The 14,901-nt window shown below is 42.1% G+C and overlaps 1 protein-coding gene across 7 annotated transcripts in view; it reads left to right on the top strand.

Annotated features, from left to right (window-relative positions):
* The window catches only part of CFAP20DC (CFAP20 domain containing), a 179,921-nt gene that overhangs the window by 54,007 nt on the left and 111,013 nt on the right, over positions 1 to 14,901 (top strand). For all 7 annotated transcript variants that reach the window (XM_045024975.1, XM_045024972.1, XM_045024973.1 and 4 more), the window contains one exon: positions 11,792 to 11,906. In XM_045024975.1, the coding sequence (XP_044880910.1) occupies positions 11,792 to 11,906 (115 nt within the window). The remainder of the gene's footprint in view (positions 1 to 11,791; positions 11,907 to 14,901) is intronic.

Genomic DNA, 14,901 nt, shown 5'->3' with positions numbered 1-14,901 from the left:
GCTATTATGTTGCTCAGGATGCTCAGACTAGTAGATTCCCAGTATACCGAAGTAACACATGCACAAATCCTTTTCAAACTCACATTTAATAAACTGAAATGAGAGAGATGAATCTGAAGGTGATGGAGTTAGTTTTCCCAGAAACACCAAGCCCACATTACTGTTGATCTATTCCCAGTATTTTCATTTTATATTAATAGGTTTGTAGCATTGACCATAATCTTATGGTCTTAAGCCCTATGCCAGTGCTTAGTATCTGCCAAACCAAAACCAAATGTGTATTCTCCATTATGTTTTGCCGAAGATCCATTGTTTGTATGGGTATTCATATGGCCACCATCACAGGAGTATTTGAGCGCCTGATTATTTATATGTTTAAAACATGCTGAAGGACTTTTGGGGATATTTGTTTTACTTAAAAAATACAAAGCAGAGGACTAACACAACATATTGTTACAGTATTAAAAATATTGGCTTCCAGTTGCAGAAAATGAAACTACATAGTCATGTTCCTTCAGAAAGTTAGATTAGATCGCTCTAAAATCTGCTTGCTTATTATTCAAATGGGAGATAAGCTAGTAAGATGCTGTTAGAACTCTACAGCTGTCCACACTATATTCTCTTCAGGTTTTAAAAATATTAATCATTTGACCACTAAACCTGTTTTAACAGAAACATTTCCTGTGACTTGTTTACATTTGACAGATTCCTGAAATTGTCTCAGATTTAATGTAGTAATTAATTTTAATGAATTAATAGAACACTTACTCTCCAAATTCAGTGATTATGAAAACTGTCAGAGTATGTGCAGTAAAGCTGTACTGATCGTTTCACAGGGCCACCATTTATCCCTTTTTAATCTGCCCAGCCCCACTCCGATTCTCCACTTGGTTCCTTTGCCTCTGGCAGCCTCCCTAAGCCCTCAGTAATACACCCACTCCCTCTCATATGTCTTTATGCCCTCCATAATCCTCCTGCCATAATGCTCTCTTCCCGAGACTGGCTGTTCAAAGTCCCATATACTTTCCAAACAGTGTAGCTTGGAGAGTTACAGCCTTGGTTCATGCTATCATCATGTACGCAAAATGTGATTCAATTACAACTCATACGTTCAGTGAAGAATTATTGCGTGTAAGCAAGTACACTCTCTTCCCCCACTCTCATCTTGCATACATAACCCTTACTCTAAACTTACATAGTATGGATGGCTCACCACAGGTAGTAGAATTTACCATCAGGTAACCAGGTGGCTCTGTTCTCGAGGCAGTAAAGGCGGGACACTAAAAAGGAAACCAGCTAGTAAGAGGAATTAAATAAGTATTTGGAGTTATTTATCAGAAGGCTTTACAATATACAAAGTTGTGAGAGTAGTGAGAACAACACCCTTACAGAAAATTACTCCTGTTTAGTAACTGTATCAAGGTCATACTTTCAGGTCCTACCTTAAATTGATGTCATGGATTAAAAAGGCTTATAAGGAGGGTTCATGAATGCCCATTCCTTTTGATTTCATAGTTGCTTGTATTCTCAAAGGGCTTCCATGTGTCAACTCCTTCTAGACACTCCGCTTTGTGGGACTTGATTCTCTTTCTGAGACTTTGCACTGATGCTGTTGTCTTTTTATGGATACTAATTTTTTTATTCTCTCAAGAATGAGATCCATGGAGGGGAGATCTCATGATGTAAAGAACAAGGTGCCTATTCGTAACTGGAGTTCACTAGATCTGTCACGTATCAGCTATCTTGAGTATTTTAGTTTGTAGAATTCTGATGGATAGTCAACACAATTAAATCTGTGATAGGGACAGAACTAATGCTTTGGATTTTAGGTCTTCAAACAGCCAGTTAAATAATTTATTATACAGCTTGTTGGGACGGGGAGAGGAGTAGCTCAATATCAGGGGAGGGATAGCTCAGTGGTTTGAGCATTGGCCTGCTAAACCCAGGGTTGAGAGTTCAATCCTTGAGGGGGCTATTTGGGGATTTAGTTGGGGATTGGTCCTGCTTTGAGCAGGGGGTTGGACTAGATGAAATCCCTTCCAACCCTGATCTTCTATGGGTATGTCTACACTATAAAATTAGGTCAAATTTATAGAAGTCAGTTTTTCAGACATCGTTTTTATACAGTCGATTGTGTATGTCCCCACAAGAAATACTCTAAGTGCATTAAGTCAGCGGATTGCGTCCACAGTACCGAGGCTAGCGTCGACTTCCGGAGCATTGCACAGTGGGTAGCTATCCCACAGTTCCTGCAGTCTCCGCCGCCCATTGGAATTCTGGGTTCAGATCCCAATGCCTGATGGGGCAAAACCAGTGTCTCAGGTGATTCTGGGTACATGTCATCAGGCCCCCCTTCCCTCCCTCCCTCCCTCCCTCCATGAAAGCAACAGCGGACAATCGTTTCACGCCTTTTTTCCTGGGTTACCTGTGCAGACGCCATACCACGGCAAGCATGGAGCCCACACAGCTGACCATCACCGTAAGTCTCTTGGGTGCTGGCAAACATGGGACTGCATTTGCTACACAGCAGCAGCTCATTGCCTTTTGGCAGCAGACGGTGCGTTACGACTGGTAGCCAGCATTGTTGTACTCCTGGGTGCTCTTTTAACTGACCTCGGTGAGGTCAGTCAGGGGCGCCTGGGCAGACATGGGAGGGACTCAGCCAGGTCATTCCCATCTTCTACCGAGCACCCAGAAGATGATAATGGCTAGCAGTCGAACTGCACTGTCTGCTGCCAGCCTAAAGATGTAAAAGATACCTGGAATGGATCAAAACAAGAAATAGACCTGATTTGTTTTGTATTTGTTTGCTTCCTCCCTCCTTCCCTCTGTGAAATCAACGGCCTGCTAAATTCAGGGTTTTGAGTTCAATCCTTGAGGGGGCCATTCTGTGTGACAGTTGTTTGTGTTTCTCCTTGATGCAAAGCCACCCTCTTTGTGGACTTTAATTCCCTGTAAGCCATGTTGTCAGCCCCCCCTCCCTCCATCAGAGCAGAAAATAGTTTTGCGCCTTTTTTCAGCCCAGACGCCATAGCACTGGGAACATGGAGCCCGCTCAGATCACCTCAGCAATTATGAGCACTGTAAACAGCACGCACATTATCCTGAAGTATATGCAGAACCAGAGGCTGCCAGAGCAAAACCAGGCGAGGAGGCGATGGCAGTGCGGTGATGAGGACATAGACATGGACACAGACTTCTCACAAAATACAGGCCCCGGCAATGTGCACATCATGGTGTTAATGGGGCAGGGAAACAAGCACGGACTGGTGGAACCGCATAGTGTTGCATGTCTGGGACGATTCCCAGTGGCTGTAAAACTTTCGCATGCATAAGGGCACTTTCATGGAACTTTGTGACTTGCTTTCCCCTGCCCTGAAGTGCAAGAATACCAAGATGAGAGCAGCCCTCACAGTTCACAAGCGAGTGGCGATAGCCCTCTGGAAGCTTGCAATGCCAGACAGCTACTGGTCAGTCTGGCTTCAGTTTGGAGTGGGCAAATCTACTGTGGGGGCTGCTGTGATCCAAGTAGCCAGCGCAATCAAAGAGCTGCTGATATCAAGGGTAGTGACTCTAGGAAATGTGCAGGTCATAGTGGATGGCTTTGCTGCATTGGGATTCCCTAACTATGGTGGGGCGATAGACGGAATCCATATCCCTATCTTGGCACCGGAGCACCAAGCCAGCAAGTACATAAACCGAAAGGGGTACTTTTCAGTGGTGCTGCAAGCACTGATGGATCACAAGGGACGTTTCACCAACTTCAACATGGGAAGGCCGGGAAAGGTACATGACACTCGCATCTTCAGGAACTCTGGTCTGTTTCAAAAGCTGCAGGAAGGGACTTTCTTCCCAGACCAGAAAATAACCATTGGGGATGTTGAAATGCCTATAGTTATCCTTGGGGACTCAGCCTACCCCTTAATGCCATGGCTCATGAAGCCATACACAGGCAGCCTGGACAGTAGTCAGGAGCTGTTCAACTACAGGCTGAGCAAGTGCAGAATGGTGGTAGAATGTGCATTTGGACGTTGAAAAGCACGCTGGCGCAGTTTACTGACTCGGATAGACCTCAGCGAAACCAATATTCCCATTGTTATTACCGCTTGCTGTGCTCTCCACTATATCTGTGAAAGTCAAGGGGAGACGTTTATGGCTGGGTGGGAGGTTGAGGCAAATCGCCTGGCTGCTGCTTACGCACAGCCAGACACCAGGGCAGTTAGCAGAGTACAGGAGGGCGTGGTGCTCATCAGAGAAGCTTTGAAAACCAGTTTAATGACTGGCCAGGCTATGGTGTGAAAGTTCTGTTTGTTTCCCCTTCATGAACGCCCCCCCCCAGTTAACTCTACTTCCCAGTAAGCTAGCCATCCTCTCCTCCCCCCTTCAATCACCGCTTGCAGAGGCAATAAAGTCATTGCTGCTTCACATTCCTGCATTCTTTATTAATTCATCACACAAATAGGGGGATAACTGCCAAGGTAGCCTGGGAGGGGTGGGGGAGGAGGGAAGCACCGGTTGGGGTGGAGGAGGAGGGAAGGACAAGGCCGCACTGCACTTCAAAATTTTAAAACTTAAAAACTTATTGAAGGCCAGCCTCCTGTTGCTTGGGCAGTCCTCTGGGGTGGAGTGATGGGTGGCCAGAGGGCCCCCCCCCCCCACCGCGTTCTTGGGCGTCTGGGTGAGGAGGCTATGGAACTGTTGGTTACACAGGGGCTGTAGCGACGGTCTGTGCTCCTGCTGCCTTTCCTGCAGCTCAACCATACGCTGGAGCATATGAGTTCAATCTTCCAGCAGCCTGAGCATCGACTCTTGCATTCTGTCAGCAAACTGACGCCACCTATCATCTTCAGCCCACCACTTACTCTCTTCAGCCCACCACCTCTCCTCGTGTTCATATTGTGCTTTCCTGCACTCTGACATTGTCTGCCTCCACGCATTCTGCTGTGCTCTGTCAGTGTGGGAGGACAGCAGGAGCTCAGAGAACATTTAATCCCAAGTGCGTTTTTTTCGCCTTCTAATCTTCGCTAGCCTCTGCTAAGGAGAAACATTTGTAGCTTGTGGAGGAAAAGGGAGAATGGTAGTTAAAAAGACACATTTTAGAGAACAATGGGTACACTCTTTTACACGTTAAACCTTGCTGTTCACATTACACAGCACATGTGCTTTCATTACAAGGTCACATTTTGCCTCTTGTATTGAGCGCCTGCCGGTTTGGTGTGAGAGATTACTCACGCTTCACCCCTCCCCCAACCGAGTGGCTAACATCAGGGAACATTTCTGTTCAACCACAGCCAAACAGCCAAGCAGGAATGAGCACCTCTGAATGTCCCCTTAATAAAAGCACCCTATTTCAACCAGGTGACCATGAATGATATCACTCTCCTGAGGATAACACAGCGAGATAAAGAACGGATGTTGTTTGAATGCCAGCAAACACCTGGACCATACGCTGCCATGCTTTGTTATGCAATGATTCCTGACTACGTGCTACTGGCCTGGCGTGGTAAAGTGTCCTACCATGGAGGACGGAATAAGGCCGCCCTCCCCAGAAACCTCTTGCACAGGCTTTGGGGGTACATCCAGGAGAGCTTTATGGAGATGTCCCTGAAGGATTTCCACTCCATCCCCAGATACGTTAACAGACTTTTCCAGTAGCTGTACTGACTGCGAATGCCAGCGCAAATTAATCATTAAACACACTTGCTTTTAAACCATGTGTAATATTTACAAAGGTACACTCACCAGAGGTCCCTTCTCCGCCTTCGGGGTCCGGGAGCACGCCTTGGGTGGGTTCGGGGGTTACTGGCTCCAGGTCCAGGGTGAGAAACATAGCTTGGCTGTTGAGGAAACCGGTTTCTCTGCTTCCTTGCTGTGAGCTATCTTCCGTCTCGTCATCATCATCTTCCTCATCCCCCAAACCCGCTTCTGTGTTGCCTGATTCTCCATTGACGGAAGGTTGGGGTAGTGGTGGCTGCACCCCCTAGCATGGCATGCAGCTCATCATAGAAGCGGCATGTTCAGGGCTCTGATCCGGAGCGGCCGTTTGCTTCTCTGGTTTTTTGGTAGGCTTGCCTCAGCTCCTTAAGTTTCACACGGCACTGCTGTGCATCCCTATTATGGCCTCTGTCCTTCATGCCCTTTGAGACTTTTTCTAATGTTTTGGCACTTCGTTTACTGGAACGGAGTTCAGCTAGCACAGATTCGTCTCCCTATATGGCTAGCAGATCCCGTACCTCCCATTCGGTCCATGCTGGAGCTCTTTTGCGATCCTGGGACTCCATCATGGACACCTCTGCTGATGAGCTCTACACTCCCCTGCACCTTGCTACGCTGGCCAAACAGGAAATGAGAGTCAAAAGTTTGTGGGCCTTTTCCTGCATCTGAGTTGAGAGCTCTGTCCAGAGCGGTCACAATGGAACACTCTGGGATAGCTCCTGGAGGCCAATACCGTTCAATTGCGTACACACTACCCCAAATTCGACTCGGCAAGGCCGATTTCAGCGCTAATCCCCTCGTCAGAGGTGGAGGAAAGAAATCGATTTAAAGAGCCCTTTAAGTCAAAAAAAGGGCTTCATCGTGTGGATGGGTCCAGGCTTAAATCGAGGTAACGCTGCTAAATTCGACCTAAAATCGTAGTGTAGACTAGGCCTATGACATCGGGTTATACACAGTGCATAAAATAAGGCACTAAGTAAATATAAACTATTGCTGAATGAGAGAGTTGTGTCTGTGACTTTAGCGGGTCACTTCACCTTTCTATTCTTTGGTTTCTGTAAAATGGGGATGATGCTCCTAACCTACCTTTTTATAAAGTACTTTGTGATCTGTGGATGATGAAAAGCTCATCTATGGGTTAAGTACTGTTAAAATATTAAAACTAAACATTTGTATCCTCATACCAATAATTGTCAAGTTTTACTAGCTGGCTCTCTGTTGGAGTACACAACAAAAGTTTCAAAGTTTTCAGTGAACGGTGAATTATATGGGAGTTCCTTTTTCACATTAGTGGAAGAAGATTTTGCTTTCATACCCGTTAAGCTTCCAGGTTGAGTCATTTAAAAAGAGAGGAAACAGCTTCATATTTAGAACAAGTAAGTCTAATAAATGAAGCATCCCTTCAGCAGCCTAACATCATTTTTTTTCCAACTTCATTTTAAGCCTTGAAGTGAACATTAACAAATGGCTGTAAATTATTGTCTATACAGTAGCAAAGTGAATAGGTAATCTGAGTAGATGAGTTTGTCTATACTCCTGGGTAGTAGCTACCATTTACTCACATTCTCACTATAGTTGCCATTGTGAGGAAAATAGTCAATCAAAATTGAAGATATAAAATAGAATTGAAAATTGAATTGAAAAGTAATTTTACTTTCAAATGGTTTGCAAATGTAGATGTTAAGTGTGGAATGAATGTCGTTAATGACCATAGCTGGGAGAGTTATGCACCTGCTGATCACAGGAATATTATTATAAATGAGGTTGATTTTCTTGTTGACTACCTCATTTTTTCTCAACGTGGTCTCATTACTTTTCTATCGCATGTCTGACCCTTAAATATGAATACTCAAGCGCAGATACAATAAAAACACATTAACTCTTATATGGCGTTTTTCATATGTCTATGAGTACAAGGAAAGTAATGCAGATGTTTCTTGTCTTCATAGGTTAAACATAGGCTATGTTTTTGATAGCAAAAATAAAGGCTGAGTTTCATAGCACGTACCTTACAAGTCATTGTGCAAATAAGATTCCAAATTCTAATCTCTCAGTATCTGCATTGTCCCAAATACGAGCTTCTTGATGGATGTGTTAACTGTTCAGACCTCTCCGTTTAGTTATAGCCTGCAAGAAGTACTGTAATGAAAGTATAAAAAGCTATACTAAATCTTAAATAACAATTCAGTTTGTTTCCCAAAATAAATTACTTTTACAGCATATTAAGCAATTCCTGTTTCTCCTGGTCTACCTCTGACTGTTCAAATGTAGTCCCTGAACAGAATATAAATATATATGTGCAGATTTACAATTTATTTCAAGAAAGAACAAATATTTCTTCCGGTGTAATTATAATCACATCTCAGTGTGTTACTGTTTATACCACAAATATGGTCATGGAAACCATCACATTTAACTCCGGCATTTTACGGCGGATGGTGTAAAATGCTGGTCATTATCTGAATGACTGTGCTTTGTACTGCACATTTGGATATGATTGAGTTACACCCGCCAATGCAACCCACCGCCTTCTTTATTGCTACAGTAACTAATATATTTCAGAGGGGAAAAGACTAAAAAAAATATGAATAAAACAGGATAAATGATTACTGTTAAACATATGTTGCAAACAAATCTTTAAAGATGTGGGGTACTATTATGTTTTTATTGCTACTCATTTGGAAAGGTGTGCGTAATATACTCATAGGCTCTCACTTGGATCCAGTCCGACTCTCAGTGTTTTGCCATTGGCTTCATACGGAGCAGTACTCTCCATTGGGAATTGTGCAGTTAACTTCAATGGGAGTAAGATTGGGCTCTGTGTAAGTCAGTGGTACCCAAGCTTTTCCTGTTGCGTCCCCCCCCCCCCCCGTACCAGTAATGGAATCTGTCTGGGCTCTCCTCCTGCTCCGCGTGCCCCTGCCCCCATTACTGGACAGTTTCCTCAGCAGAGGAGCTTGGGCTGAAGGCAGATCTGGGGGAGGAGCTGGGGCTAGAGGCACTGCTGGCCTGGGGGTGGAGAGGTAAGGAGGGCAGAGCTGGGCTGGGGATGGAGGAGGGGGCAGAGTGGAGCTGCAGCTGGGGCCAGAGCTGGGCTGAGGACAGAACAGAGCTCCGTCCAGAGCTTGGTGATGCTCCCTCCTGCCCACTGTGGGGGCTGGCCCAAGCCCCACCACGTGCCTCCCCACAGTTTGGGGACCACTGGTTTAAGTAATGCGGACATTACAACTAGTGGCCTCTCATATTAATTGCTCAATTTTAGACACCAACAGCCTGATCTTATGGGAGCCAATGGAAGCTATGCTTACATAAAAGTACCTCCAGCCAAACAACAAGAACAGCAGGGGTGTGAATTCTCCTTCCCCAGCCCATAAGTGTTGGGGTCCTGTGAGGGCTGCTGCAGAGGGAGCAGCTGTTGAACTGTTGCTTCCCCTCTGTTTGGTTTCCCTGTAGGTGGAGAAAAAGCAGAGGGTGCTCAAGGGAAAAGCAGAGGAACAACAAGTTGTGGAAATTTGCCAAAAATTCCATCATCCTTGTAGTCAGCTGCCACTAATACTAGGGAACGAGGAAAGTAGCTAATGGGAGCTCTGAAGCCACTCCTTCACATACCCACTTCTGTCTGCAGCCGCCAGCAGAACCCTCTGAGATTCACATAGTTAGGAGATGTGTTGTGTTGAATCCATTTGAGTTGAAATTGTAAATTGCCCAAAGTGGGTGAAAGTCAAGTAATTTTAATGTGTAAACATGTTATGTAAAACTTACTGTTGAAAGCACAGAACAAAATGAAAGAAAGGATGTAAACTGAGTTTTTTCAAACTAAAAACTTACGATTAGGGGTTTTCAAAGCTTCTGGTGAGGTTACAAAACTATTCTAGGAACAGAACAAAACGGTTCTAGGAAGAGAGAAGGTCAACAAATATGATTAGGGGTATGGAACAGCTTCCATATCAGGAGAGATTAAAAACACTGGGACTTTTCAGCTTGGGAAAGAAATGACTAAGAGGGGATATGATAGAGGTCTATAAAATTTTGACTGGTGTGGAGAAAGTGAATAAAGAAATGTTATTTACTCCTTCATATAACACAAGAACTAGAGGTCACGCAATGAAATTAATATGCATCAGGTTTAAAACAAACATAAGGAAGTACTTCTTCATGCCACCACACTGTCGACCTGTGGAACTTGTTGCCAGGGGATGCCGTGAAGGCCAAAACTATAAGAAGGTTCAAATAAGAACTAGATAAGTTCATGGAGGATAGGTCCATCAGTGGCTATTAGCCAGGATGGGCAGGGATGCAACACCATATTCTGAGTGTCCCTAGCCTCTCATTGCCAGAAGCGGGGAGAGGATGACAGGGGATGGATCACTCGATGATCAATCTGTTCTGTTCATTCCCTCTGAAGCACCTGGCATTTGCCACTGCAGAAAGACAGGATACTGGGGTAGAAGGACCATTGTTCTGGCCTGGTATGGCTGTTCTCATGTTCTTAGACCAGAACTATCTTAAGAGAAAAAGAATTATCTATATATGAATCACTGGAGACTTGTTTTGATGGGACAAGGATGTCACACCTTTTGGATATTTCTTTAGTGGGGACTATTTACTAACATTCTCAATGTTGCAGTGAGACTTCAGCATTCGTATCAACCCCAGGAGCACTATTATAACTACTACCATCACGGCATGGTGAGAGGCAGGGGTTTGCCATCACTCTATTAGGCCTTCTCTTTACTGAACCCGAGAGATGGTCTGACCTGACGAGACAAGGCAGTTCTGTCTTCTACACTAGGGAAATTTTTCAAAAGTTGCCCAGCATTCCTAACATGTTCAGGGTCACTATACAGATTATTTATCTTATTCCCCTGCCAGTGTCTGAAGTACAGGCTGAGGTTCAGATGGCTGAAGGCTCTCGCAGTTCTGAGGGAGCTGATAAGTTTTAGTTTACCTTGGGAAAGCTGTCTTCACAAGTAACAAAGAGCTAGAGACTGTCTTCTTTTTTGTAAAATCAAAGCCTAAATTTTGCAGAACAGAAGGGAAAGACCTGACATATGTGAGGGACAGTTTCTTACCATTTGAAACTGCAACATTGCATTTAGGTTTCACATTTACTAAGTAGGTTTAAAAAGAAAAAAAATCAAAACTCTAAACATTGATTGAAAGTTGATTATGAGAATGAATTGTCATCTTCTTAGGGGGGCTGTACATTTTAGAAAATTATCAGTCTGGTAGAAATACACAAAGTTGTTTTAAAATCGCAGATGAATGAATCCTGATTTCCAGGTATAAAATACAGCCTTTAAGGTAACATCAGTTCTCAGTATAACAGTGTGGAACAGGTAGGGCGATATTAAGCCTGTTCTGTTACCCCTGAGACCTGAAGGAAGCAGAACATAAAAATGAGCCTCTTTATCAATTTTAAGCAAACCTAATCTGTATGATCATGGCTGTGGTCTAAATCTATTACAGATGTTCAAATTCAGTCTCCTTGGTGTCACTGGGAGGTGACCTGAATAGTGAGCAATAAACTTATGTATTATAATTCAGGTTTAGAGATATGTGCTCAGGAAGTGAAACTGACAGACAATGTTTTGTGTCTATCTTTAAGCCAACAAAGAGCCTATATAAAATGACAGGTGCATTTTTAGGAAAAGAAAGCCCATAATGTTTTCCTATTTAGTAGGTGACAGTGTGTCCCAAGATAACACAAGCTTAAGGGACCAAAATAAGCATGATTATTAGAGGCGAGTGGCTTCTGAGTTCATACAAATTGAATTCTTTTATAGGCTGAAGGACTGTGGAAATCCAGCGAAGAGTGTAGAGCTCTGAAATAAAATTAGCATGTAAAGTGATTTTATATATGCAGGCTTGTAGCCACTAAGTTTGAATTTGAGAAAGAAATCCCATTACTTATCTTGTAAAAAAGGTAATTCTTAAATTCCCCATTTGCTATCCCCAATATAAAGGTTCTGCATATGAATAATAGTTTTCTGCGGTTGCCCAAAGATAGAGGTTATTGAATTGACTAAGATCCATTTCTTCCTCTCCTCCCCCCACCCCGACTGTCTCTTTACAGGGTAACTGATTTAGGAAACATTAAAAGAAGATTGTATTTATCAACGGTCCATAAGGAGTTATCTATAACCCCTCTGCATGCAAAACTTCCTCTTTTTATGATCAAACGCAAAATAGTAGGTATCTTGGATATGTTACTTAAAGTACTGTTGAACAGGATATTTCTATTTGTATCAGAAGACTTTATAGCTTTACAGACCTGATAAAATCCTGTTGACTCAAGACACTTGAAAGAGAGCTTTGTCTAACTGAACAGGAGATATGCAATATCTGGTGCGTGTGCCCGCGTTTGTGTAGCTATTTTTATGTATATGTATAACTGTTCTCTACTTGGTGGTATCAGAACTGCTTATCTATGAAGATCTGAGTGATAATCAAAATCTGAGGAGGCTGTGGATCTGTTATAATTGGTGCCCTACATCTATTGTAAAAACTCTGCCTCTTCCTATTCTCCCATAATCCATTTCTGTTTTGGTGCTTTCTCTCTACTCACAGATCTCTTCATCACCTCTCTCTGTCTGTCTTCTCCTAGCTACTGGCTATTGGTCCTATTCATGACTTTCTCTGCATATAAACCCACAACCTCCCCATCTCCTTACCACCCTTGACTCCCTTCTTGTCCGTTAGGCTCTGTTTTCTCTATCCTTGTTGCCCTCCCACCTGCTGTCCTTCCCTTCCGATACATTTGGAATTCCTGCTCTGTTTCCAAGCTCACTACCATTCATGACCTGTTGATCTCTCACAAGCTCCATCTCTTCAACATGGCTGAAACATATTGTTTTCCTTTCTGATTCTGTTTCGTTAGCAGCCCTCCTTTTCTCACTCACCCTCACCTGAAGTTAACTTTATCACCTTCAGTGGAACTCTGAGTAAGCATTAGCACCTACTTTGAAATGTCACTTGTTTTTACATAGAATTCTACACAGGTCGCTACAGGATATAAGACTAGACATAAGAAAAAAATATTTCATAGAGAACTCTAAAATTATTAAGGGGTTATTTTATTATCATTTAGTTGAAGGCTGTTATGTTAATTTGTACTTCTAACTTCCTTTAGTTTTTTGGCAAGAGCTGTTTTTTAAAAATTAATATGCACCAGGCCATACCACTGAAGTAGTCATTAATTCAAGATCCATTGAAATAAATTATTTTTCTTCAATACAATTTCAATTAGTTGGTCTTGGTGTCAGACTAACACTAATGTGTCAAGACTAAAGTATGCATTAATGTACAGTAAATTAAATTCAATCAGAATATGAACTTCAATTACAGGGTTTCATTCAGATAATAAAACTTTCATCAGAGATCTGACTCAATAGTCTGATCAAATATAATGACAAAATGTTTTAATAACCTTAACCCCTGAACAGCCATTGCTTGTTAAAGAATAGGTCTAAACTCTGTGAGCATCGTGAGTACTTAACCTTTTTTTTTTAAATCTGATGGCTAGCTGCCTTTTAATTGTGGCAGATGTTTAAAGAGGGGCATGTTTGTTTTTAGTAATAAAAGATTGCTTTTCTCCACAGCCAAGGTTGCATGACCTTTTTTAAAATTTTATATCGATGCGATGATTAATACTGGTATCTACTGTGTTCAAATGTAAACCCCAATATTTGTATTGAACTTTTAGTCCCTTAATCACACCTAGCTCTTACATAGTACTTTTCATCTGTAGATCTCAAAACACATTGCAAAGAAGTAAGAATCATTTATCACCATTTTACAGATGGGCAAACTAAGACACAGTGAAGTGACTTGCCCAAGGTCAAGCCAGTTGGCCAGTGGCAGAGCTGGGAACAGAAGCCAGGTCTCCTGAGTCCCAGTCCTGTACCCTGCACAGCTCTATCCAGGAGGCACTGTATTTTTGTCATGTGTAATTCAGTGCTATTTCCAAACACTTCTTTTGTGTTGAAACCAGACAGAATGTGGCTTACATTCTCAAACACAGGCTTCCTGTACTGCTATTTTTACAAATGACTGCAGTTCTTCAGCAAAGTGACTGCTCCAGTACTAGACTTAGAAATGTCAATTATAATTAAAAATTGTGTTTTCATTAACTTGCACAGTTTATTCATAATACATATTTCTTACCTTTTGAACTTTCAGATTTAGGAGCAGAAAAATAATGGATGCAGTTTTCTTTTAAAGCTGCCTGGATTAAATTTAATTTGTGCACTCAATTTTTCCCCCCAATATGTTTTACATTTGGCATGTAGATACTGGGGTTTTTTATATATATTGGACCTTTTAAATTCTATTTTTCTAGGGAAAAATATTCAACATGATATATGTTCAGCTACTTATATGTCTATATTATACAAAAATCAACTTTATGCACAGATGTTAAGTTCTCTTTGAATAAAATTGAAACTGACAAAAGTGCAGGAGCTATTGGAGTAATATAAGAAAGACTAGTGCCATAATATAGTACAATTTTTGGCTGTCTTTTTTTTACCTAGTGGAAAAATAATCACCAAGGTCTTGCCTGTGCTAAGAAATTGCATTGTATTTAAACCCTGTTTAACACTGGTTTTAATCATCCAGTTAGGTGACATAATGCTGACCTTGATTCTGAGAATGTAGACAAGAACAGGACAATTCAGTATCGTGTCATAACGACCTGACATGATGCTGAACGTAGCTTGTTCTTCTTAAAGTCATGGGGTCACCGTGTTAGCTAACTAAATAGTTTAAAAAAGTGTTTAAATATAGTGCAGACAGCGCACTAGTCACCATGTACCATTATTTTGGAGGATGTGAGGGGACAGCACCTGTTGCAATTCATGGGGGAATGTTGAGATAAGAAGTTACCAGAGAGTTTTTAAGCACTGTCTATAAAAGTAGATAAAAGCTATAATGAAATGAAGCAACCTTTAAAGTATTGAAAATAGCCAAACTTTGTATCAAAACACTTGCAGTTAACAAATTCTTCTCATAATTTGCTTCTCCCGTTGTGTCTACAAAACCATCTTTGTAAGGATACCCTGGATAATTGTGCTCATTTGAGCATGCAGTCACCAATTTTATATATGCAGTTACTAGTTTGTATATATAAATGACTGTTACATGTGTAACTACTGCAGTGGTAACAGATTATTTTTAAAATAGTGA

This window comes from Mauremys mutica, chromosome 7 (assembly GCF_020497125.1).
Source record: "Mauremys mutica isolate MM-2020 ecotype Southern chromosome 7, ASM2049712v1, whole genome shotgun sequence".
In the NCBI taxonomy this organism is placed as follows: Eukaryota; Metazoa; Chordata; order Testudines; family Geoemydidae; genus Mauremys; species Mauremys mutica.
The sequence above is the reverse complement of the archived record's forward strand: the minus strand, read 5'-3'. Positions and strand labels throughout refer to the sequence as shown.